Genomic DNA, 27144 nt, shown 5'->3' with positions numbered 1-27144 from the left:
AACCACAACACCTCAATTCAGTAGTTAACCTTACCTCCAAACCCCTCTCCCAATCCGAAACCTCTGTCCTATCCAAAAGCCTCACCTTCAGCCCCACTCCCAGGTTCAACCAAACTGCCCTTGTCAAAGATTTACTGTCCTACACTCGTAGTCTCTGCTGGAAATATCACTTTGCCATGAAGAAAAATAATCCTGATCCCACTCCTAATGATCCAACTCCCCAAGACACTATCCAAATTGAACCCTGCCTGGAACAGTTCCGTCCTCTATCACAGCGGGACCCACCTCCTCTTCCTCAAAATCACCCTCTCCAAACCTTCCAGGAATTTCTCATTTCCAGCCTTGCCTCTCAATCTTTCTTGAAAAACCTTAATCCTACTCCCAACATCACCACAGCCGAAGCCCAGGCTATCCGTGATCTGAAAGCTGACCGATCCATCATCATTCTTCCGGCTGACAAGGGTTCCACGACCATGGTACTTGATCGTCGGGAGTATGTGGCTGAGGGACTGCGTCAGCTTTCAGACGACTCTACATACAAAGTTTGCCAAAGTAATCCCATTCCTAATGTCCAGGCGGAGCTTCAAGGAATCCTCAGAACCTTAGGCCCCCTACAAAACCTTTCACCTGACTCCATCAAACTTCTGACCCCACCGACACCTCGCACTCCTACATTCTACCTTCTACCTACTTCCTAAAATTCACAAACCCAAACATCCCGGTCGCCCCATTGTAGCTGGTTACCAAGACCCCACAGAACGTATCTCTGCCTACGTAGATCAACACCTTCAACCCATTACATGCAGTCTCCCATCCTTAATCAAAGACACCAACCACTTTCTCGAACGCCTGGAATCCGTACCCAGTCTGTTACCCCCGGAAACCATCCTTGTAACCATTGAAGCCACTTCCCTATACACAAATATCCCGCACGTCCAGGGTCTCGCTGCAATGGAGCACTTCCTTTCACGGCGATCACCTGCCACCCTACCTAAAACCTCTTTCCTCGTCATCTTAGCCAGCTTCATCCTGACCCACAATTTCTTCACGTTTGAAGGCCAGACATACCAACAATTAAAGGGAACAGCCATGGGTACCAGGATGGCCCCCTCGTATGCCAACCTATTTATGGGTCACTTAGAGGAAGCCTTCTTGGTTACCCAAGCCTGCCAACCCAAAGTTTGGTACAAATTTATTGACGAAATCTTCATGATCTGGACTCACAGTGAAGAACAACTCCAGAATTTCCTCTCCAACCTCAACTCCTTTGGTTCCATCATATTCACCTGGTCCTACTCCAAATCCCATGCCACTTTCCTTAACGTTGACCTCCATCTGTCCAATGGCCAGCTTCACACATCCGTCCACATCAAACCCACCAACAAGCAACAGTACCTCCATTATGACAGCTGCCACCCATTCCATATCAAACGGTCCCTTCCCTACAGCCTAGGCCTTCATGGCAAACAAATCTGCTCCAGTCCTGAATCCCTGGACTATTACACCAACAACCTGAAAACAGCTTTCGCATCCCGCAACTACTCTCCCGACCCGGTACAGAAGCAGATAACCAGAGCCACTTCCTCACCCCTCGAACCCAGAACCTCTCACAGAACCACCCCAAAAGTACCCCACTTGTGACAGGATACTTCCCGGGACTGGATCAGACTCTGAATGTGGCTCTCCAGCAGGGATACGACTTCCTTAAATCCTGCCCCGAAATGAGATCCATCCTTCATGGAATCCTCCCCACTCCGCCAAGAGTGTCTTTCCGCCGTCCTCCTAACCTTCATAACCTCTTGGTTCATCCCTATGAAATCCCCAAACCACCTTCCCTACCCTCTGGTTCTTACCCTTGCAACCGCCCCCGGTGTATAACCTGTCCTATGCACCCTCCCACCACCACCTACTCCAGTCCTGTAACCCGGAAGGTGTACACGATCAAAGGCAGAGCCATGTGTGAAAGCACCTACGTGATTTACCAACTGGCATGCCTACACTGTGACGCTTTCTATGTGGGAATGACGAGCAACAAACTGTCCATTCGCATTAATGGACACAGGCAGACAGTGTTTGTTGGTAATGAGGATCACCCTGTGGCTAAACATGCCTTGGTGCACGGCCAGCACATCTTGGCACAGTGTTACACCGTCCGAGTTATCTGGATACTTCCCACCAACACCAACCTATCCGAACTCCGGAGATGGGAACTTGCCCTTCAATATATCCTTTCTTCTCGTTATCCACCAGGCCTCAATCTCCGCTAATTTCAAGTTGCCGCCACTCATACCTCACCTGGTGTGGGTGTGTGTGTGTGTGTGTGTGTGTGTGTGTGTGTGTGTGTGTGTGTGTGTGTGTGCGTGCGTGCGTGCGTGCGTGCGCGAGTATATACCTATCCCTTTTTCCCCCTAAGGTAAGTCTTTCCGCTCCCGGGATTGGAATGACTCCTTACCCTCTCCCTTAAAACCCACATCCTTTCATCTTTCCTTTTCCTTCCTTCTTTCCTGACGAAGCAGCCGCCGGTTGCGAAAGCTCGAAATTCTGTGTGTGTGTTTGTGGGTTTTACTCATTGTGCCTATTTACCGGTGCTTTCCCGCTTGGTAAGTCTTGGATTCTTTGTTTTTAACATATTTTTCCCATGTGGAAGTTTCTTTCTATTTTATTTACATCATCATTAATTTGAATCCAACTATTATGTTAAGTAATTTAGTTAGATGTGAATGTGTTGAGGTGAACTTCTTTAGCCAGAAATTTGCTATTTTATCTTTTCCAGGGGCTTTCCAATTGTGAGAAGAATTAATTGCTTGGGTGACTTCATGTTGCAATATTATCACTTCAGGCATTTGTGGTATCATCCATGTATAGCAAATGTGTGATTTTGTGTGGGTATGTTCCAGTAATATTGTATCCATAATTTGTATCATTTAGCGTGTTGGATAGTGGGTTCAGAGCAAGGCAGAACCAGAAATTATTATTATTATTATTGTTATTATTATTATTTAAGTTTTCCCCCTCCAGTAGTCTCTGTTTTGCATATCACTTTACCTTCAGTTTGTAAGCTCTCTCTTTTTCAAATCTCATTTGATACAGTCCTCAATCGTCACATTTGGTAAGTCTCCCGACCTGCGTTCTCGGCAATTTTTCTGTAACTCTACTCATTTTGTAAACCTCCCCAGATCTTTTCCTTCAGTACTTTTCCTCCCCCTTCAACCTGTCTTCCAGGAGGAGGAGCCACTGGCTCCAAATGATTGCACATTTCCACAACTTTTATGTGTATATCCAATTATATTAACCTGTACATTGTATCAAAAGAAAATTTACTTGAGAAAATTAGAAAATTAAGAGACAGAATTGCCAGTCAGTACTTAGCTTTACAAGGTAATTTTTAGTATAGTGAATGAATGTACATAAAAAGGACGTGACACGCTACCTAGATTTGGGAACTGACAGTTTCTTTTTCAGAGAGGAGATAGGGTCGGGTGGAGTAAGGTTAAAAAGGAGCGGCAGCTAACTCTGACCCCTCACCCTCTTTATAGCTGGGGTCTAAGTGAGCTACTCTTCCTTTTTAATATGGCTCGGCATGTCACTTCCTCCTCTTTGAGGACGAAACTGTAAGTTCCAAAACCTGGGAGTAATGTCTTCATTTTCACATTTGTTTATTTCTTGTACCTGTGCATTGCAGATGACTTTGTGGTATTAGCAACTGATTTTGAAGAGCAACAGACTTCGGTTATAGATCTCAACCGAGAATGCCGGGCAGCAGAAATGAATGCAAATCGTCTGTTGACAAAATTTGTCCACTAAACGAAGATCTGTAGGAAAAGTACAGCTCAAAAAGAAACAGTCGGACACTGTCAGAGAATACGTCCATCTCGGCTAGCACGTAAATACGACTTGATACCTAAGATCTTAAATCTTTAGGCGTATTGAGCTCGGCTGGCAATCATTTGGAAGACATTTAACAAAATTCAGATCAAATATGGTAGTAAAACTGGGAAAAAAGTTTTCCGATCAGTGTGCCCTCCCAGTTTTGACTAGAGGCTGTGGGACCTGTGCACTTCACGAATAGACGAGGCAGAAGCCTAGAACTGCACAGTGAGGCATGGAAGGTCTGTGTTTGGGTTACAAGGGAAGAAGAAGAAGTAGAGGGCAGAAGACACAAGATCAATTACTGACGTAAAAGACATCAGAGAGAACATCTGGGGCAAAGGTGTGTGGAAGGTTGCTGAAGTTACCTGGCTGAATGTTGCCCGAGATAGTCATTTGTGGAAGATGAAGTTGCAGACATACCTGAACTCGGTACTCGGAGAGGCCACATCATTTAACGACAGAAATGGCAGTGGTGGTATCGGCTGCTGCTGCTGCTGCTGATTGGCAATAATAAAAATTTCATCTGCCAAAGCCAAGACCTGTAATTCTGTCTTGTTTGTAGCTTTTTAATATAAGCTTTTATTGTACATCCTTTGCAAAGCTCCTTACAGAACACGGCAAGTGATCAGACAGAATTTATTTTTACTCAGGAGACTATAGCTGACGCCACTAGTGCCGAAGGAGACGTGGACGAAATAGAAGAGGAGGAGGAGGAGGAGCTGATGCTGGGAGAGGTCGGCGGTGTCGTGGCTGCACTACCCGTGCCGACTGTGGTGAGCTCACTGTGTGCGTAGTGCCACTCGGTTAGGCTGAACTGCAGCTTTTGTGTGTGTGTGTGTGTGTGTGTGTGTGTGTGTGTGTGTGTGTGTGTGTGCTTCTGGGCTAGCCTTACCTGCTTCATTTCAGAACAAAACTTTTTAAATTTGTACCACTCTGCAGTTCTGCAAGAAATATAAAAATTCATTCCTAATGATGTCTCGATGTTTCTTTCTCCCCATAGACTTAGTGATAAATTATGACTGCTTAAAACTTCATACAACAGATTGACCAGTTAGAATAATAAAGTATTACTGTGTGAACTATAGGCAGATAATGTTGTTACATTCTGTAAAAATATCACCCGAAAACAATCGCGAGCTGTCTGAGACACTCGGACAGTAACACTGATATGTTAACTAAAGCGAATTTTTGTAGTTCTTCCAAACATTTAATGAAACATTATTGGTATTTTGCCTTTCTGCAACTGGCTGACGGCTATCATTGAAGTAGTGGTACCAATTTAAAACAGTGACATTCCTGAATGGAGCTCTGAAGGCTGACCACAGAGTCTCTACACAACTGTCAACTGTTAATAATGATCATTCCGAATAGTATCTGATGGGACAGTCTGGAATAAATTGAACTGTAATTGTTTACTTAGTCAGTTACATCTCAGTTTGTGTGTGTAGTATTATGAAATAACGGTATTCAGAGGAAATTGTCAGAAATAATCTAGTTGACGATCTCTCTTCAGAATTTTTTTCCATGTGATATAAAATCCAAAAGTGAGTTCAGTTCACAAGTTTGATGTTATGTGGGGAGGGTGGAGGTTAGGAGACATTGTGTGTGTGTGTGTGTGTGTGTGTGTGTGTGTGTGTGTGTGTGTGTGTGTGTGTGTGTATCGGGACAGACATCGAAATTGCAAAACTACCTACGAGTACATTGTATGATTCTATAAGACTGTCGAACTTTTATCCCTTCAATTCCACTAAGAGATGGTTTCCCACTACGTTTACATTGGGAAAGTTTGTAAGGGAGTGCAATTTGTGAAGATTATGGTCAAAGTGGAGAATGTCGGTGCACTTTGCCAAAGATGATTATTTAATGCACACTGCAAAGCATTGAAATGGTACAAACCTTCATTACAGTTCATTGAGCAGACAAAAATATTCTCAGCAAAGTCTTCGAATTTACTCGACTGATTTTCTGAGATCCCTTCCTCTGTGATGTAGCAACTGTCAACCATCTTTAGACTGACACCTGTCTAATTGTTATAGCCCTCATTGTGAAGAGCTGAAAAATTTGTACACGAGGGCTCCGAAAAGACGAGTAGGCGACTGCAACGGCAGACGCGTGTGGTGTCCCTCGGCCTCTCCGGCTGGCCTACTGTCGCCTGCTGTAGCCGTGTGTCGCTCGCACCCTTGCCGGTCACCTTTAGCCTCCTGGACAGAGACCCACTGTAGTGGCCTTTCCATCTCTCGTGGCCCTGGCGAAAAGTCTTCTGTTCTGTCAATACCGAAACTTTGTGTAGGTCGTATTATTACCAAAATTTGTAGGTAATCACTCGACTTAAAAATCGTTACAAATTTATTAGTTTATTATTATAAATATATTAAATGCTTAACTTAATATAAAAAGGCTTCCCAGTTACAATCTTTCTCTCAGCATTACTACCATACAGATTTCTTGTCAAACTTTTGCCCTCCTATCTGTTCGTGTACTGCATAAAGTAGGGGCGGGCAGGAATCCTGCAGGCGTGCGCACAGGGGCAAGCTGGCCACCCGCTCACCTCCCCTCCCCTCCCCTCCCCACCCCTCCCCTCCCCACCCCACCGTACCTTCTGTCCACTCCTTCCTCTGTAATGCGTTTTGTTGTTCTAGCTTGCTTTATTGAATGATGGAATAAGGTTAGCAGGAGTGCTTGAAATAAATCGTGGTTTGAAAGAGTACCTATTAACTACAATACATTTTATTTAATTATCACAGGTGGAGTTTACAATACGTTTAATATCTGGAACAAAATTTCTACACACAGACAAACGCAAACAGTTATGTAAATTTTCATCACTTAAGTTTGCTCTTAATTCAACAAAAGGTTTTCCATCTCTCACTGTATTGAGCGCAATTTTATAGCTTCCACGTATTGCTGGGCTATTATTGTTGTCGTCCTGAAAAATTGAAAACAGTGCTCCATAAAATGTTAAATCAGTTAGATGAGAGAAATGGCGTGAGAAAGGCGCAGATCTCTCGTGACAACGGCAACTAGGAAAAATGCATCTAATATCGTCAGGTCGCTCTTCTTAACCTCAGTCAATTTCCCCATCCGCTCAGAATCCAACAATAAATTGTACTCGTCCTTGTGAAATTTATTACAATGGCCTTCAATACTTAACTTCCGCTGACTAGTGAGAATACTGCCACATACTAAAAATTTCGAATTTTCACGTTTTTGCACAAAGAAAAAATGACTCTCCCATTACTTTTTAAAAGATAGTAAATCTCCACATCTCCATTTCCTCGATTCACTCTGCATTTTCCGGTTCTGGAAATACAACGTTCACTACGTAGTGGTCGCTTCGCATCGACATCTGCGGCTTAGTCTCGTACTACACTGCCGGAACGTGCTTGCTGTCGCCACTGCCCCATTCGACGACTGCACGCGAGCAGCACACGTGCAGCGCTGTGCGCTCGAGAGCCACTTGCAGCGTTTCCCCGCTCCTGGCATAAAGGATCGTGAGTGTCAACAGTATTGTGCAACGTTTAGTAATGAAAGCTTCTCAAAAAATATGTGCAGGAACATTGTCTGCCTCCAAAGATTAGGTAAAGTAGTATTGGGTGGAAGGAACAAAATGCCATACTTGGCTCCCTCTATAGCTGGCGATTGCTAGCCATCCACGAGGCTGGTGGTTCTCATTCTTATGTAAGAGACAACACAGTGCATTACAAACACATTAGCCAGTAAGCAACATGCTCATTTCACATCTTGCTTTATTTTTTATATTCTAGGGTTTAGCACCGCTGGGTTCGAGTAGGTGGTAGCAGCTTTTGAATTTTTTGGTAGTAGGAGCTGTATTAGCAAAATAGTGAACTGAGACACAGTTTTGGCTAAACTATTTTGCACAACCAAAACCTTTGATATGGCAGTCAGTGCTCTAGAGTACACGAGTTATTTTTTTTTTTAAAAAAAAAAACAAACTTACAATAACTGTAATGTTGTGTGGGGTTAGAATTTCTGGACTTCACACCCTGTCAAGTGATGAAGTTCCAAGTGTATATTGTCGATAAACGTGTAAAAGTACAAAAAAATGGTAGAAAGCGCGTGCGAGTCACACGAAGCAGAATTGCCAGCCACTACGGTAGAGTCGGTGTAAATCGATCCCCGACAGTGTGGGCGGACCGGTCGCGAGCCTACCTCGACCGATAAACTAATGCAATTTTGTAAACGTCTCTGCGGTGACACCTCTGTGCCGTCACAGCTCGTAGCCGGATACTGTTTTTGCCTGCGACCGTCAGCATTTCGGAGTGGAAAGTCGGGAACGGCACTGCGAACTGTCGGGGTTCTCTGTACGTCATCTCGACTCTAGCTATCGTCTGCAGGTGAAATATTTTGTACCGCTGACAAAATTTTTTCCTCCTGAAGGAAGGTCAGCTGAATCGGTGACCGGGGTGAGAGGGGCTCACCTGCGGTGAGGACGACGGGAGGCGACAGGGGCAAGTCTAAGGGAGTGGGTCAAAAATAGGGCGTTGATGACAACGCGGTTGGACGCATAAGATCTGCTTGCTTGTGGACAACCAGTAGCTGGTACAGCAGAGGCCTGCTGCTGCTACTGCGAGACATTTGCACCCTCGTACCTGGTACTTCTTTACCCAAACTCCCTGACCTAAACTGTTAAGAATCCCTCCTGTTCTGATCCATGTAACTAAATGGGGCCTATCCACTTCACGTTTCGTAGTCCCCGTTGCAGGTTGTTATTTTAGTGGCTTCCGGGAGCAATAATAATTTGATTTTCAATATTTCGTACAATTATTGACCAAATTTAGAGCACCGACACAGTCCACTCACCGCTAAGTGTGATACGTTGGAGGTTTAACGTAATAAAGCAAATATTAAGGTTATAAACTGCGTTTTATGTCTGGACGACAGTGATGTGGGAATCTGGGACTGATTCTGTTCACTCTAGCATAGGAAATGAAAGAGTTGCCAAAAAATGGAGATTTATTCTCCTCCTCGTATTCTACGGTGTACATTCTGTCTATCACCTGCTATGACCTTGGACGGAATCGCGCATAGTGGCGGAGAGCATTATGTCCTCGGCTGGAGGAGCAGGCGGACACATCTGCAGGGTAGCAGGGTCGGTGGACGAGAGAGCGGTTCACTGCTGTGGCCACTGTCGTGTCGGCCGGCACGTGCTCCCCACGTGACCGATCTCTACCGTCCCAGTTGTTGACTGAAACTTCTGAAAGCATTACTTGCTCAATGTGTGTAGCTGAGCAGAGCTGAGAGTGGGATCCATTCCCACTGCTGCTGAGCTTCTTATGTAACCATCGTGTCACTGAGGCATAGTGGTAGTCACAAGAAAAACATTGCAAAATTTGAAAAAGAAAATAATGTTCCTTTTTACCCTTAACACCACTTTGTGCTGCAAAATCCAATATTGGATGATGAAAGCACTGTGTGTCTTCCAACAAGCTTTATACATAATTTCAAACCTCTTTTTAGCTTTTTCTTAAATATTTGATGTCAGATGTTTAATACATTAACTTTTTTGTTTGACTGGGAGTAACTCTTGAAATCATAACCAAATTCCTTTTAACAAATGGTAATTTTATTCACTTTTATTGCACCTAAAAGCATTTTTTAAAAGACATAGATTTAAAATTATAATCAGAAGGCGCCCTCTAAATATCAAAGTATCAATTTATTCAGAGGCAGAAAGAAAGAAGTTTTGACTGTATGAGCTTTCGTGCAGAGAACCCTGCCGCTCCCTTTTGACACGACCGTAGCTATGACCACTCGCAACAGCCACTGAAAGACTCCACTGGTGCAAATCTGCAACACACCAGATAACTTTGAACTAAGAGTTTTAACAATTTACACAAGCACACAAACTATGCACCCCCCATAGGAGGGATGGAAATGGTACAAAACACTAACAATTAAAATATTAACCTTGCACCAAAGGTGCAACTTGATTTTAACTTCTAAGAAAGGTCTTACAGTGAAAGGGTGGCAACATTATATACTAATATGATCATTTAAATGAAAGCCCATGAAATGAAATATTATATAAAATTCTACAAGGTTGGCCAAACAATACCCGAAATCGCTCTCTCGAACCGTCTGCTGCCAGCCGCTTCAATGGATGCAGGAAGGCGCGCCGATCTCCCATCTCACGATGTCGCAGCTCGCACCGCCCAGACTGATGTTGTGGGTTGACTCCTGTTGCTCTCGTGTCGACCGCGCGAAGTAACTACCCCTCGCTATACGCCGCGACCGACCAACCGATTGATCCGACCGCCAATGATAATCCCCTGAGCAAACTCGAGCAGACTGGTGGCCTAACGCGCAGACTCAGATGCAGGAACTAAGCCCCGACCGGGCGACCACTTGCTGAGTTCTCTTACTGGTGGAGTGGAAAGACTCTCATTTTGCCGGCTTTAAAAGTGGATCCGAATGACAGACAGACACTAACTGCCGGACAAGAGACAGACTAACAAGCTGGAGACGAGAGACTGACCGACTGGCGAGCTCATAGCGCCCCTTGAATGCACGTGAACAGGCAACCTTTCCCACCAGAGGGAGACACCAAAGCTGCGATTGCCACAGCGGCACCACTGCCAGAAACGGACGGCGAGTGCTTCACACTACGTGCTTCGGCGCGCTCTTCCAAACAGCAAATTTTACCTCGGCTCAGCCAGCTTACTCGTCACTGTACTGGCTCTGACTTCCTTGTTGACCGGGGTCCGACCTGCACCTCTCTCCCGGCATTTGACGAGCGATCCTTCCTCCCTTTCTGAGGAAGGTATTAAGTTTTGAAAGCTTTTTCACTTTAATGTGTGCATATTGGCTGTACTAGAAATGGCACGTCCTGTCTGTCGCTTAGTAACTCTACGAAGTACTGCTGGACTCAGCAGGCACGAACGGTTCATGTTCACTTCCACACTGTAGTGGGTGATAAGGGAAAAAACTGAATACTCCGTGTCAGCCGAGTACTGCAACTGCCAGTTTTTCTTTTCGACTCCCGTGCTCTGCCCGAAACTAATCTTGAGGAAACTGTAGACTTGGGCCGGATTCTTCTAATGCTTATAGCTCACTTTCGTATGCGTACGCTTCACTGCAGTAGGTTTATAAAACTTGGTTAGTGTACCTGACTGTATTTCTGCTTCCTTACTATTTCCGTATTTGACAAACTTTCCATTTCACACTTAACCTGCACAAAAAAACACACTAGATTGTATTTATATTAGTTGTAAAGAAATAGCTTAAAAAGTAAAGCTGTTGTCAGTCCGAAGATCGGTTTGGACATCGGAGCACTTTACTGAGCACTGTCCTATCATTTGTGGTACGCAGTCACCCTCCTCCAAACTTGGAACTGGCTTACCCGGCCATTTATAGGGGATCCTACAGTTTGAACTGAGGTGCGACTCGGCAGCTGTTGTCGGGGTTGAAAAACGGGAAATGTGACAGGTACAAACACTAGAGTAACGAGACCTCTGGACCTGTAATCTGGCACTTCACCACTGAGCCAATGAGCTGCACAAGAAGTGCTTATGTGTTTCAAATGAGAAAACTTTGAAAGTCATTGCTTTTTCTCCAAGTTTTCGTATTATTCCCGATTGTGACGAGTTATTTCATCTGCAAAGGTGAAAATTAATGTATGTGTATCATATGCAATTGTCCAAACTTGCAGGTATTTGTCAAAATATTTAAACCAATTTTTCTATGTTAGAAATAAGTAGCTTTAGTTTGTAGTTATATTAGAGTATTTTAGATAAAAATAGAAGACAGTAGTTGTTAAAGGAAATCTTTGTTGTAACCTGGTGTTAATTTTTTTTACTGCTACGTTCTGATGTACTGTACCTTCTGATTCTCTCACCATTTCCTTCAATAATTCAATCCAATAAAAAATAAATGCAGCTTGCACATTAGGGAGTAGCTTGTGTGAAGTATCAGAAATTTTGTGTTCAGATTCCGTGTTGTTGCTTAGTAAATTATTAAAGTAATTTAAAAGAAAAAAATTCTGTCTACCAATCTGACTGAAAATAAGAAGTTTCAGCCTTACATTAAATCGGCCAGTGGATCGACTAGACAGGCACAGAAATGACTGATGTCAGAGATAAGAGCAAAATATTAAATTCCTCTTTCTAGAACTATTTCACTGAGGTTCCTCGTTTAAATTGTCACACAAATTTCAAAATCGTAGAGACATTGCCATACTAGAAACTAGTAGCAAAATGCTGAAAGATCTGCAAAGAGTGTTTATTACAGGATTGGCAGTTGACCCTCAACATAAACATATGTAACACATTATACACAAATAAACAGAAAGATCCATTATTTTAAGATTACACAATCACAGAACAATCTGTGGAAGTGGTTGTATCCATTAGGTACCTGGAAGTATGCATACATTCCAATTTAAAGTTGAATGACTGCATAAAACTAGTGCCAGGCAAGGCAGATGGCAGAGTGAGATTCTGTGGAAAAATCCTCAGTAAGTGTAGTCCACCCACAAAGGAAATAGTGTACAAAACTCTCATTTGAGCAATACTTGTACACTGGTCATCAGTTTGGAACCAGTACGAGATACAGTTGACAGAGGAAATAGACTAGACCCAAATGAGAGAAGCTCCATTTCAGCTTCATAGAGAGAGAGAGAGAGAGAGAGAGAGAGAGAGAGAGAGAGAGAGAGAGAGAGCACTGCATCGCAATGTGGTTTACTGTTAACAATGTGTGTGTGTGTGTGTGTGTGTGTGTGTGTGTGTGTGTGTGTGTGTGTGTTTCAGCAATGTTCAAACAATATACCTCGACAAAAGTCATGGCATACCTCTTAATATCATGTTGGACCTCCTTTTGCCCAGTGTAGTGCAGTTTCTTGACACGGCATGGACTCAAGTCATCGGAAGTTCCCTGCGGAAATATTGAGCAATGCTGTCTCTGTCATCCACAATTGCAAAAGTGTTGTCAGTACAGAATTTGTGCACGAACTGACCTGTGACGTCCCACAAATGTTCGACGGGATTTGTGTTCGGCGATCTGGTGGTCAAATCGTTTACTCGAAACGTACAGAATACTCTTCGAAACAATCGTGAACAATTGTGGCCTGGTGACAAGTTGTTTTGTCATCCTTAAAAATTCTATTGTTGTTTGAGAATCTGAAGTCCACAAATGGCTGCATACGGTCTCAAAGTAGCCGAACATAAGTGTTTCCAGTGAATGATCATTCCAAATAAAATAGAGGACCCAGTCCACTCGGTGTAAACACTGCCCACACCGTTATGGAACCATCTCCAGTTCGCACAGTGCCATGTTTACGACATGGGTCCTCGGCTTTGTGGGGTCTGTGTCAGGGTTGAACCCTACTGTCAGCTCTTACCGACTGAAATAGGGACTCGTTTGACCGGGCTACAGTTTTCCAATCGTCTAGGGCTCAACCGATACGGTCGAGAGTCCAGGAGAGGTGCTGCAGGCAACGCTGTGCCGTCAGCGAAGGCACTCCTTCGGTCGTCTGCTGCCACGACCTGTTAATGCCAAATTTTGCCACACTGTCCTAGCAGATAAGTTTGTCGTATGTCCCGTGCCGATTTCTGCAGTTATTTTGTGCAGTGTTGCTCGTATCTTAACACTGACAGCTCTGCAGACCACTGCTCTGTCGTTAAATGAATTGTCTGTGGAGAGAAGTAATGCCTGAAATTTGGTATTCTTGGCACGGTCTTGACACTGCACCTCAGAATTTTGAATTTGTTTCCAAAATGTAGTTTCCCATTCATCTGGCTCCAATTACCATTCGACAATGTACGAAAAGATAGATTGCTACTAACCGTAAAGAAGTTGCGAGCAGACATAATTAAGACACTTACACAAAGTTTTCAGCCACAGCCTTCATCAGCAAAAAGAATTCGCCAATCATACACACAAGCAAGCACACATCATTCACACGTGCCCACCAACTCCGGCATGTTGGCCCAGAATATAATTATTACATGGGATGCGAGCAGCAATGAGGTGTCGGGAAGGGGAAGGAATGGTAGTGTACGGGTGGGGAGAGAAGATGAATATTCTCCGGTGTTGTGTGCAGGTCCCAGAATGCCAACAAGCGCAGGGTCAGGAGGTTGTAGGGGAGGGAGGTAGGGAAAGTAGGAGCGAAAAGGGAGATGAGCGGGCAAAACTGGGTGGAAGCATTAGCAGAGAGAGGACAAATAACAGTGTCTGAGATGGGGATAGTGAGGAGACGGTATGATGACAGGGGGGGGTCACTGGAAACTCTCGGGTGGAGTGTGTGGGGACAGCACGTTACCGTAGGTTGAGGCCGGGAGAATTACTGGAGCAGAGAAAAAAAATTGTTGGAAGGATAACTCATATCTGCACATTTCAGAAAAGCTGGTGGTGGAGGGAAGGACCCAGATAGCTCAGGTAGTAAAGCAGCCAATGAAATAACATATTTTATGTTCAGCTGCATGATTTGCCACAGGGTAATCTGTTTTGCTCTTTATCCTGGTGGACTGCTGGTGTTGTGTTGTGCTGATGCTGTGCAGTGATTGCCACTGAGCTGGTAGATGGCGTGGCTGCTTTCACAGGTGGCCCGCCCCCTGGTGGGGGAGAATACCTATGACAGGAGTGTAGTAGGAAGTGCTGAGTGGGTGGATTGGGCTGCTTTGCACCTGGGTCTTCCACAGGGACACAGTTCCTGTGGCAAGGGTTTGGGCTCGGGAGTGGCATGGGTATGGACTAGGATGTAGCGAAGGTGGGGTGAGCGTTGAAAAATCACTTTAGGAGGAGTGGGAAGTATCTCGGGAAGGATGTCCTTTATTTTAGGGCACGATGATAGGTAATCGGAGCCCTTGTGAAAGATGTGGTTTAGTTGTTCCAGTCCGGGGTGGTACTGGGTGACGAAGGGAACACTCCGTTGTGGCTGGTTGCTGGGGCTGGTGAGAGGATTGGGGATGTGAGGGGGAAATGGCATTGGAGATCTGTTTGTGGACTAGATCTGGGAACTAGTGCCTTTCTGTGAGGACCTGGATGAGACCCTTAGCATACTGAGCAATGGAGTTCGTCATAGCAGATATGTTGTCCCAGGTAGCCAGGCACTACGGAAGGAATTTTGTGGTGTGAAAGAGATGCCAACTCTCAAAGTGCAGGTACTCTTGGTACTTTGTGAGTTTAATGAGGACAGAGGTGTGGATAGAGAGTAATAGTTCAACATATAGGAAGGAGACACACTGGGTTGAGGAGGACCACACGAAGTGGTTGGGAAAGAGGGTGTCGATGTTGTGAAGGAACGAAGATAGGGTGTCCAGATCGTTTACAAATCAATCTGCGGCACAACCGTGGCCACTCATATATGGCACCCTCCTACATCGACCCAAAACGCCAAACCTCTAGTCTGGTTCAAGTTGATAGATATCTTTCTTGATCTATAGTCTGGGCCACGATGTGCTGTCTTCATTCCTTCAAAACCTCAACACCTTCCCTCCCATCTACTTCAAGGGATCCTCCTCAACCCAGTGTGCCACATTTCTAGATGTTGACCTCGCCCTGTTGGACAGCTCCATCTGCACCTCTGTCCACATTACTCACTAACCAACAACAGTATCTGCATTTTGACAGCTGTCATACCTTTCACACCAAAATGGCTTCTATAGAGCCCGGACACCCAGGGACAGCATTTCTGCAGGGACAAGAACTCCCTTCCTCAATACACTGAGGGTCTCACCAAGGCCTTGACAGACAGGCACTAACCCCCAGACCTAATCCGCAAACAGATCTCCTGTGCCAGTTCTCCCCACACCCCCAATCCTCCCACCACCCCCAAGAGCCAGCCACAAAGTAGTGTCCCCTTCATCAACCAGTACCACCTCGGACTGGAAAAACTGAAACACATCCTTCACCATGTCTTCAATTACCTGTCATCGTGCCCTGAAATACACACATCCTACGAGAGGCACTTCCTACCCCTCCTGAAGTGTGTTGCGTCACCTACCCGACCTCCATGGCATCCTAGTCTATCCCTGTGTGACTCCCAGTCCTAACCTCTTGACACGAGGATCGTATCCTTGTGAGAGATCCGGGTGCAAAACCTGCCAAATCCATCTACCCAGCATCTACATCTACATCTACATTACTACTCTGCAATTCACATTTAAGTGCTTGGCAGAGGGTTCATCGAACCACAATAATACTATCTCTCTACTATTCCACTCCCGAACAGCGAGCGGGAAAAACGAACACCTAAACCTTTCTGTTCGAGCTCTGATTTCTCTTATTTTATTTTGATGATCATTCCTACCTATGTAGGTTGGGCTCAACAAAATATTTTCACATTCGGAAGAGAAAGTTGGTGACTGAAATTTCGTAAAAAGGTCTCGCCGCGACGAAAAACGTCTATGCTGTAATGACTTCCATCCCAACTCGTGTATCATATCTGCCACACTCTCTCCCCTATAACGCGATAATACAAAATGAGCTGCCCTTTTTTGCACCCTTTCGATGTCCTCCGTCAATCCCACCTGGTAAGGATCCCACACCGCGCAGCAGTATTCTAACAGAGGACGAACGAGTGTAGTGTAAGCTGTCTCTTTAGTGGACTTGTTGCATCTTCTAAGTGTCCTGCCAATGAAACGCAACCTTTGGCTCGCCTTCCCGACAATATTATCTATGTGGTCCTTCCAACTGAAGTTGTTCGTAATTTTAACACCCAGGTACTTAGTTGAATTGACAGCCTTGAGAATTGTACTATTTATCGAGTAATCGAATTCCAATGGATTTCTTTTGGAACTCATGTGGATCACCTCACACTTTTCGTTATTTAGCGTCAACTGCCACCTGACACACCATACAGCAATCTTTTCTAAATCGCTTTGCAGCTGATACTGGTCTTCGGATGACCTTACTAGACGGTAAATTACAGCATCATCTGCGAACAGTCTAAGAGAACTGCTCAGATTGTCACCCAGGTCATTTATATAGATCAGGAACAGTAGAGGTCCCAGGACACTTCCCTGGGGAACACCTGATATCACTTCAGTTTTACTCGATGATTTGCCGTCTATTACTACGAACTGCGACCTTCCTGACAGGAAATCATGAATCCAGTCGCACAACTGAGACGATACCCCATAGCTCCGCAGCTTGATTAGAAGTCGCTTGTGAGGAACGGTGTCAGCTTCCTATTCCGGCCCTGTCGCAGGCTTATCCTATCCCGTCTAGGGAGAGACCACCAGTGAAAGCAGCCATCTCATTTAACAGCTCTTCTGCAATCATTGCACAGCTTTTTATGTTGCTATGACTACCGACCAGCTGTCCACCAGGATGAACGGCCACCACCAAATTGGCCAAGACCAAAGCAGATCACCCTGTGGCACGTCACGCAGATGAACATAACATGCGTGATTTCAAATGGCTGCTTCACTACCCAAACCGTGTGGTTCCCTCACTCCGTCACCAGCTTTTCTGAACTGTGCAGTTGGGACATATCCTTACGAAAAATTCTGTGCTTCTGTAATTATTCTGGCCTCAAGGTGTGATAACGTACTGTCCCCACAGCCTCCAGCCAACAGTTTCCACCTCCTCTGTTCTATCATCTCCTCCTCATTCTCATTTCCCACCATGTTTGTTTGCTCTCCCTCTACCAGTGCACCTGCCCATTTTCCCCCCACTCCTCTCCTTTTTGGCTCCTTTTTTCACCCTCTCCTTTCCCCACAACCTCCTGACACTGTGCTTGTTGGCACTCTAAACCCTGCACACTCCACCAGACAGCATTTCTCTCTACCCCACCTGTGCACTACTGTCCCCTTCCTCGCTCCCTCCAGATTGCTGCTTACATCCCACGTGATAGTTGCATACGAGCCGGAGGTACTGGAGTTGGCAGTCGTGCACATGAGGTGTGGTTGCTTGTGTGTCTGAATAGTGTGTATTTCTCTTTTGCTGAGGAAGGCTGTGGCCAAAAGCTTCATTTAAGTGTCTTTTTAACTGTGCCTGTCAGCAACTTATCTTCTTTAAGATATATAGCAATTTATATTTTTCTATTTTGTTGATATTCTTACACGGAGTTTCCATTGTTCGATTCCATCTACCATTACACATTCAAAGTCTTTTAATACCCATCGTGTGGCCGTAAGCACGTTTGAAATCTGTTCTCACAAATGCCCTTCTACGTGCCGTATATACGATACTACTACTGCTGTCGCTGGACTCGCATTTGGGAGGACGACGGTTCAATCCCGCGTCCGGCCATCCTGATTTAGGTTTTCCGTGATTTCCCTAAATCACTCCAGGCAAATGCCGGGATGGTTCCTCTGAAAGGGCACGGCCGACTTCCTTCCCCATCCTTCCATAATCCAATGAGACCGATGACCTCGCTGTCTGGTCTCCTTCGCCAAAACAACCAACCAACTACTGCTGTCTGTGTATGTGTGTATCACTGCCTGTGACTTCTGTCACCTCAGTGTAATGCTTCTTGCTACATATGTTACTTGAAAGACCACAAAGGTAAAATTATAGAAGCCGGTCCTCACACGGAGGCTTACAAACAGTTGTTCTTCATGTGGACTGTAGGGAATAGTAAAATTCTGGGTAGGATGGGATGTGCTTTTAGGTCTCTTGCCAATTGGGAAAAACATTTGTTCCTGGAATATGTAGTATTTCTAGTGTGGAGCTGAGAACTGTTAACAGAGCCATACATTTTATTAAAATACTGTCTGTCAAGTGTTTCACTGGCAATCTCTGCTCTGCGTTATCTTCTCTGTGATCTCAGTCGTACTGCCTGCTCAGTTGTCACAGTGGTACACGGAGCACATTCTATCCTGTACGGTGGCTTGCCGAGTATAGATGCGGAAGCAGGTTTCAAAGTTGTAAAACGTACGGAGACGGGGATGGTAGCTCTGTGGTAAAATGGCAGACTAAGGATCTGTAAGTTTGGATTACTGTAGGATTTTTTATTGTTCACTTATTGCTCTTTTCATCTCCGGTAATGTAAACTACGGTGAGGTTCAACATTTTTTATGTTTCTCACAAAGCGGTATGTCGCACGACCCGAGCTCCCGGCCGGTGACTCTTTACGTCGAGATGTACCGACTGATGAGGCGAATTCTCTGCAGGATGGCGAAACTGAGAAACTACTGCGGAGCTCGAGAGCCTTGCACCGACAGGCGGCAGGGCTGCGGTCTTTCCTGGAAAGCGTCCTGTCCGACGAGGCGGGAGGAGGACGTATGGATCTGCCAAACTTTCCCGAAATGGAGGAGCCTTCGGTTAGGCAGGTGAGTATAAGATGAATAAATTTTGGTGACAATAAGGCAGTAGGGAGAGGGGGGGGTATTGTGGGGTAAGTTTGACACTTTGGCAGGTTTACTTGGTTGTATTATGAATTTCTTTATTTGTGAGACTGGTTCAAAATATAAGATAATGAGTCCTTTGTGAGAAAAGGTTTATTTGAGAAATCGAGAAGTTGCACACGACTAATGACACAGTTATGCCTTCAGTTTCCTCAGTGAACTGATCTGCCGTAACTGGCACGAATAGAAGCGGGATCCAGATCTAGGAGACACCTGACGGCAGCTTCACAAGTGTCGTCATCCGTCCCAAAGTGGTGAGCGAGTAGATGCTTCTCTAAACAGTCGGAAATAGAAATTGCTAGGATGCAGGCCTGGGATGCACAGTGTGTGTTCCAATGCAGATTGTCAGAAGTGCTGAACTGAATCACCTGCATCGGAGGTCGTAAGCAGTTAAGTATTGTTACGGGACCACATGACATTGGTAAAAGTAATGTCGGTCATTCCTTTAGTAGCTTCCTGGAGCTTTTTCAGTGTCTGTAGCATTTGTGGATTCTACACACGTGAGCAAATCTACCAGCAGTATGATCCAGATGTTACAGTATCTTGCCATTTTGAACATCTTGCGGAGGAAGGTGGAGAGTCTCTGTAACACTGATGTTTTCTCCGTCTCACGTGTCACGCACCTCGGTTTTCTTCCCTGTGGTAATGTGTTGTAGGAACAGAACTCCCTCCACCTGGAACAGCATTTCTCACCAGATAGTTACTGTTGTACCCAGTCAGGACAAATCCAGTGTGTTATGTGTAAATCCCACTACACAGCCAGTGGAGATGTGAGGTTTTGTGTGATCTGCCTGCCACAAATGCTACAGTAGACTCAGATTGCCTCCTCAACATTGCACACGATATTGCCCGAGGTGAAACATCTCACCTACCCTGACCTTTGCTCGTCTTACATATTTGTTCTTTATTAAAATCCTGGCCCCAAAGCCACATCCATTTTTATGACATTTTACGCACACTGTAAACTCCAATTAGTTTTCAAGGAATTGCAGTTTCTCATATCTGTATTGAAGTGCACTGGTAAAGCTACCTCTTCGCTGTTCAAAAACTTTGGTCGTCTGTTCTATCTAGCCTGGAAATTAATTTGTTGGAGCTTTCATTACTTTACTTATTGAACCACCTTGTATTTGTTTATCCCTGTGAAATCATAAACATTACATTAATTGTTACTGGCTATTTAAGGGAAACTTAAGAATTTGATAAATGGAAGTGCTTTAACCCGAAATGAAGTAGTAGTTTGCTAATGTTTTTATATGCCCAGGCACAGCTAGTCTAACAGACATTTGAGATTTAATTATGACGACAGGTATTTGGTCTGATGTGAGGTACTGGAATAAGAGTGCACTGATGTAAATGTGACACGGGACAGTAATGTAACTCGTCTGGCTGCATCCGCCTTAGCTGATCTCAGTTCAGTCAGTGAGATGTCAGAGATGTAACAAACGTGAGCATTTGGTCAGTTCTCACCATTTGCAGATCTGTGCTCGTGCCATGTCAGACATCGCAACAGTAGAGGTATGAATAATTGCACAAGTCTAAATATCACATGCTGTGGAATGGTGTTTCAAAGCATAAAGGCAAGTGGACGTGTTTGTACGTGTGGTGACAGTATTTTCTGCCCAGTTGAGAAGCCGTCCAAAACTAGACTAGTTGGTGACAATTTTCTGATATGGTATTGGAATATGTTTGAGAAGGATAAGGGGTAATTTTTTAAATGGAATTTAGGACTTGATGTCATTTACCACCAATGATTCATCACAAATTATATTTATAGGACAGCTAAGTTCTTATGGTAGATTTGGAAGTGACATGCCAGGATAACCTTTGAGGGCACAGCCTGTTGTGTATGTAAACAATTCATAGTCTGAGAGAGTGATGATGGAATACGTTGCTGCATTCACTCTTTACAACAATCCATGTAATTATTCTTGTTTACTTACCTGTATTAAGTAACTAAGATCTTAGAATAAGATTTAAAGAAATTGATGGAAGTCAGTTACTGTACTAGGATGGGTTATTGTCCTTATTATCTCAGATACTATCATTGTTGGAGATCTGCAAATACTTGGCACAACGAATGAAGATTTCTGCTGGCAGTTGCATTTCTCTCTGTAGGTCAACAATATTTTCTAGTGTGAAGTATGTAGTTGAAATGTGCTTCTAGGTTCAAGTGACCTTTGTAACTTGTCCAGTGGGAACATTTTAATAAGTGAAGTGCAGAGAATCCTTAGAATGTGCTTTTTTTAATTACCAGATTTTATTTTTGGTCATAATTACCATAGAATTGGATACAGTTCTGCCAATAATGGAAGTTTCCTGAAGCCAGCACAGAAGTCAGTGCTGTTCTGGCAACTGGCCTCGCACTGTTCTCGAGACCTCACTGGCTGCAAAGTTTTGCCCCACAGGTCACTTTGCGTTACCGGCATAACGCGGAAGTCGGATGCCACCGAGTGAGAACTGTGCAAAGGAACAGTCTCTGAAGTTATGCTGTGGTGCCATTTGAAGTGCACGGTCTGTCATTGTTGTGGTGCCAAGAAACATTTCCCTTTCCCTTTTGCACTCTGGTCAGTTGTCACACTGTAGTTCACAGCTTCGTGACGTGACACTCCACGGTCGAGGAAATTGGCAGGGGTAAGACCGCTCGTGTCCTGAGACACTGATACCGAGACTTTTCTAGCCGGATATTACCTAGAGTTTCTTTTCGTAGCACGAGCCTACGTATCGACATTCCACGGACTGACGTTTTCTTCAGTTTGTATAGATGTACTAGTGTTCCGTGTCTAGTCGTAACTGAAGGCAGAAAGGCATCACCTCCATTCGTTTTATGTGAGAAGACATCCCGATAACTTCAGAGAGTGTACACTTTTATTTCAGGTATCATTCGCAGATCTTATTACGACAGAGCAAAGCGGCAGTGTGACCTCCGTATCGTCGTGAAATGCCAGTTATACTCACAGTTTTTCACAGAGAGCTACGAATGTAGTCCCGAATGGGTCTGTTGACATTTTGCTCGCACAATTCAGTGGTCGCATCATCGAATGTCAAACTCCCGTCTGTCACACGGGACGGACATTCCTACCTCGCCGTATTCGAACTTACTGCGAGGACGACAGTGTCTTCATGTCGATGCAGACAGCCACAAAACAAATTTTGTCGGGCTCAACACTTCTGCTGTCAAGAATTTGGTGACGGCACGCCACTTGAATCGCATCGACTGACCGACCGTCCGTGTAGGGTTCGATTTTATTTTGATGACTGCCCTGCCAACTGACGTATCATATCCATGACACTCTCTCTCTCCTATTATGCAAAAATACAAAACGAGGTACCCTTTTGTGAACTTTCTCAATGTCCCTTGCCGGTCCTATTTTGTAAAGATCCCACACTGTACAAGAAATAATCCTGTAGAGGACACTTGTAATGTAGGCAGTTTTATAGCAATGTTCTAAGTGTTTTATCAGCAAAACAGTTTTCAGTTTACCTGCTCCACGATACCCTCTATGCGAAGGGTGCAATTCGTGTTTACAGTAATTGTAATCCCTAAGTAGTTAATAGAATCGGCAACCTTTAATTTTGTATTATTCATTGTGTAACCGAAATTTAACATTCTCTTTAGTACAATTTCGGGTGACGTCTTATACTTACCACCAACTTTCGACACGTATTTTGTCTGACTTACTGAGGGTAGATCGACATCATCACCCACTGTAATTGTACGAGTCGTCTACTCGTTCTAAATGACTCAAATTTTCCTCGAGCCCGTTGACAACATCGTTATCTGAATCTGGGTTCATTAAAGGAATCGATTATTAATTTATTACGGTTTGTCAAGTTCTAACTCTCACCAACTACTACTTCAGATTCACCGAAAGAGAAATTACTTTTACCTGCAGCGACAAACGTGCCACCACTCACCACTGACAAAGTTTAATCTATCCATTCTGAACACCATTAGCTCCTTGTTAAAATCTTCAGCTGAACTTATCTGCAGCTTTTGGTACTTACAACTATTTCAGCTCCAGTGTTTTCTATTATCTCTGGTTCTTTCCCAAGACAGCTACAGCAATAAGAGTATAATCCCGTCGTTTCCTAGACCTACTCTCATGCCGTTTGTGACTTACACGCTTAGAGACCGAAGCCGTGTTTTTTGCCGAGACCCCTAACTTAAAAAATGACCGGTCAGCACCGCACATCCGCCACTGCCCGCGTAGCTGCCTCCTGTGCGTAAGGGACGCACAATCTGTTGGCAGATGCTGACACGCCTGCTCTCTGTGCTGCATTCTTGCAGCCTCGGTACTTGCACCACTGTCTGCCCCTCGACTCGGCTCCATATGTGGTCTGCAGGTGGTAAGCTTCACCTTCATCCTGCAAGCAGTACTACTCGTGAATATCACCAAAGTAAATTATTTTTTTAATATTGCTGGGACTGTTTGCTCGCTCGCTTCCTTACTTCACGATGTCTAAACTGTTGCATAACATTGTACAAAAATTGTCATACAGAGATTTTTTCATTCCTGTTCCTGATGAAGATTGGCTGACTTCTGGGAGTGTCTAGTCTTATCGGGCTTACATTTTTCTTTTCCTTCGTTTTGTCACGTTTTTACAATTGCATTAATCCAACACGGAGTGTATCTACTCCGGGAAAAACCCAGGAATATTTTTTAATCCCAGAGAAAACCTGGAAAATCTTGGGAATTTTGTAGAATTCCGGGAATTTTTCATTGTTTTAGTCTTTAGTTACTTTTTGTCATTTTTACTGGTAAGAACTGATAAACAGCAAAATGTGAAAAACTTTAGGACGAAGACTACGAAATACTTCGTAACAGGAAATTGCTTCACACTAGCACGATGTCACAACTGTTTACATTGAGTTTGTCGTGAGCAGCTGCCAGCAGGCTCGTGCGCACGCACAGTCGAGTTGCATACGAGTGTCGCCCTCTCCCACTTATGGCTACTTGAAGTGGCGCTGCAGCAGCAGCGAGAAGCAGTCGTGCTACACGGAAAAACTTATCTGGCGCACCCGAGCTGCCAGTTTCGCGTGTGCACAGAGCAGTCTGGATTTAGTGGGGAGGGGCATAGTTATCCATGTTTACATTTAGTGATTTTGCTGTTTCCTGATGTCCTATTTCCTCTTCATTTACAGTTCACGTGTCAAATGAAAACAACATGGATTTCTCTAGCCTGGAGCTGTCAAGTAGATTAAAATACATACACATAATAATTGAAAGCTAAAATATGTTATTCGTTTGTTTTCTGATTTTCTTTTATTTCCACATTTTTGGCAGTCGAGCATTAATCGCCTTGTACAACAGTGACGTTACTTGTCGGTTTGCTAAGTAAATGTGGCATTTATTAATCTTTTCAACAGGTGCAGTTAACTTATGAGAAACAAAGTATTTCATTCCACACTATTGGCCAGTTTCAACTGTTCACTGAATTATGCCGTAATTAACAATCAAATGTGAGACAATACAGTACTGGTATTCGAAGAAAATTTGCATCCCGAAAAGTGCACTGAAAAGCTTAATATCAGGTTGGGGCCTACTTCATTGTGAATCTGGACGTGTGAATGTGTCCTTCAAGCCAACTTATGTATTTTAGTATGCTTTATCAAATTCCTATGCTCTTTTTTTATGATGTCATGTAAGATCTCTTAATGCTCAATGTGTACAAACATATGGGCTTTCTAAGTCATCGTAGCTACCTACCCGCAGTAATGCCTGTTCTCTGGCACTCCCTGGCAGCTGCTGAAATGAACCCATGTCTAGGAGGTCGTGGGAGAATATTTGAATGCATTATTTTCAAAGAAATTTTATTTTACGCGAGATGAACTATTTTATACGTAAGAATGTGCAATGGATTTCTTAAATCACGGATTGTTTGACTCTCATTTAAAACTTAAAACCTTCAGGACCAGCTACTCGGAATAATTTTGAGCCCAGAAGAACAGACATTAATGTCTTGTTTAAAATTTTACTGGCACATTTTTGTGATGTACCTTAAAGTGTAAGACACACAAAAAAGACCAATATTATATGTGAAAGCTTAGCTACACTAAGTACGTTAATTTAAACCATTAACTTTTCCTATTTGCGCGTCCACACTATATAAGTGATGTTGCTATTGGCTGACTACATCATGTGTGCTATACTCTATCTGCTGTGATTGGCTTACAATAGCTCATGGCAATTTTGTTTTAGTGCTTCGGAAACAAACTTCCTGTGTTTGGTGGAATTTGAATTTATACTTTTGTGATGGGAAAATATGCAGCGTATATGTTGCTGCACATCAACAATCTTTCCGAAACACACATTCCCCCCCCCTCCCCTTGCTGAGTTTTGTTTTCTAAAGTGCCGGGAAGTATAAAACCTTTACCATTGAAAGGAATGATGTTTTTACACCTCCGAGGGAAAGTGCACTGTTTCTTATCATGGAAAAAGTATATTTTCGCCTTGGAAGAAGTGTATTTTGATGGGGGGTGGGAGTGCGTTTTTATCCAGGAAAAATCCAGGGATATTTTTTTTGTCAGAGTATACACCCTGTAATATTTCATGATAACTTTTGTATTTGTGCCATTGTCAACGTATGTCTAGTGTTTTATCACATTGCTGAAAATTGTTTTGTTTGATATTTTATTTTTTGTATTTACAATTATAATGTAGTGTGATATGTGATAAGTCATTTAATGCTTTCAGATGTTGGCTCCAATTAGACACATTGCAGAGAAAAGAGAAGAACTGAAAGTTCATAAGGAATACCCCAATGCCTTCTTACCAGATCACATCCTGGCATCACTGGATAAGTGTGTACGAATGCTGTCCAATAAGACAAATGATCAGCAATGCTAGATCTTTTGTGGAGCTGCATAGATCTTTTGTAACGTGAGTGGTTAGATATGTATGTGTGCTACATATGGAAAGTTGTTACACGAGATTGATATCTTGCATAACTACTCTCCGAATTTAGCAGCTGTATCCAGCCGATCGTGTAATGAAAGATATATATGCAGCTCGACAAAACCTTTGTCGTGCATTTCTCCATGTTTTTTTAAAATAAGAGCAAAAAACCTTCATTATGGTTATTTATCATATGTATATTGCTTTATGATCTCCAAAGAGAATGTTAACTTCTAAAAGTGAATTATGGCGTTTCTCTATTGCTGCCAGTTAACAGCTTAAAATCTAAACAAAAAAAAGCCTTACCCGAGAAACAGATAAAATGTGTCCGTGCTGTTTTTTGTTTAGCCATATGTTTTGTATGTGTGTGCATGTGCATGTCTTTGCTTCTTTATTGATTTGATTAGTAAAGATGATGATTGCATAAGGTGGTTTGCTTTGTCTTTCCTCTTTGTGTGGCATGTCTCCCTCCTCCTGAAAACAAAGCCCTGACCATCCACATAAGTTGACAGAACATCACGAAAGAGTTATTGCGGCCTTCACGCGAACTAAAAAGGTGTGTAAATACTATCATTTTGAAAGCGGGTTTGTAGCGTCTTTCCTTAATATTTTTAACAATGGAAGAAATTAGGAAGAGGGTTTTGTGTGATTGAGAACCGAGATAGGTTCTTCTTTTAATACAAGAGTAAATGGATACACGAGTGACAGAGGGCTTTGAGTACGTTACAGAATGTCACAACTGTTTAAGAAATAATAGTGACTGTCATTTTGAAAGTGAACTCTGATCTGGGAAATGGAGAAGCGTAGTCAGATATTAAAAAACTTTGAAGGGGGTCCCACCAGAAGTTACTTGACGGATTTGGAGGCCGACCTGGTAGCCGTAAAGAAATTGAGTTTGTACCAGCCCTTGACAAGCAGCCAGTGTAACACAGTGTTAAATGCTACAGCCACAAAGTTAAGTGCTTGAGGAACGTACTTTGCCTGTAAACTCAAAGAAACACATCTCAAACGCTTGTGAAGAATGTTAGTCTGAACATGTTGCAGGTGAGAAGAATTGTAAATGATAAATG

General features: G+C 43.7%; 1 protein-coding gene across 3 annotated transcripts in view; it reads left to right on the top strand.

The window, feature by feature from the left end:
• The window catches only part of LOC126293546 (uncharacterized), a 67881-nt gene extending 41380 nt beyond the window's left edge, over window positions 1–26501 (top strand). For all 3 annotated transcript variants that reach the window (XM_049986814.1, XM_049986813.1, XM_049986812.1), the window contains exons 4-6: window positions 4521–4643; window positions 18945–19103; window positions 25874–26501. In XM_049986814.1, coding sequence (XP_049842771.1) covers window positions 4521–4643; window positions 18945–19103; window positions 25874–26026 — 435 coding nt within the window. In that variant the 3' untranslated portion in view covers window positions 26027–26501. The remainder of the gene's footprint in view (window positions 1–4520; window positions 4644–18944; window positions 19104–25873) is intronic.
• Window positions 26502–27144: the final 643 nt, after the last annotated feature.

The sequence above is a fragment of the Schistocerca gregaria genome, chromosome 10, assembly GCF_023897955.1.
Source record: "Schistocerca gregaria isolate iqSchGreg1 chromosome 10, iqSchGreg1.2, whole genome shotgun sequence".
NCBI lineage: Eukaryota > Metazoa > Arthropoda > Insecta > Orthoptera > Acrididae > Schistocerca > Schistocerca gregaria.
This window is presented reverse-complemented; position numbering and strand designations above follow the sequence as displayed.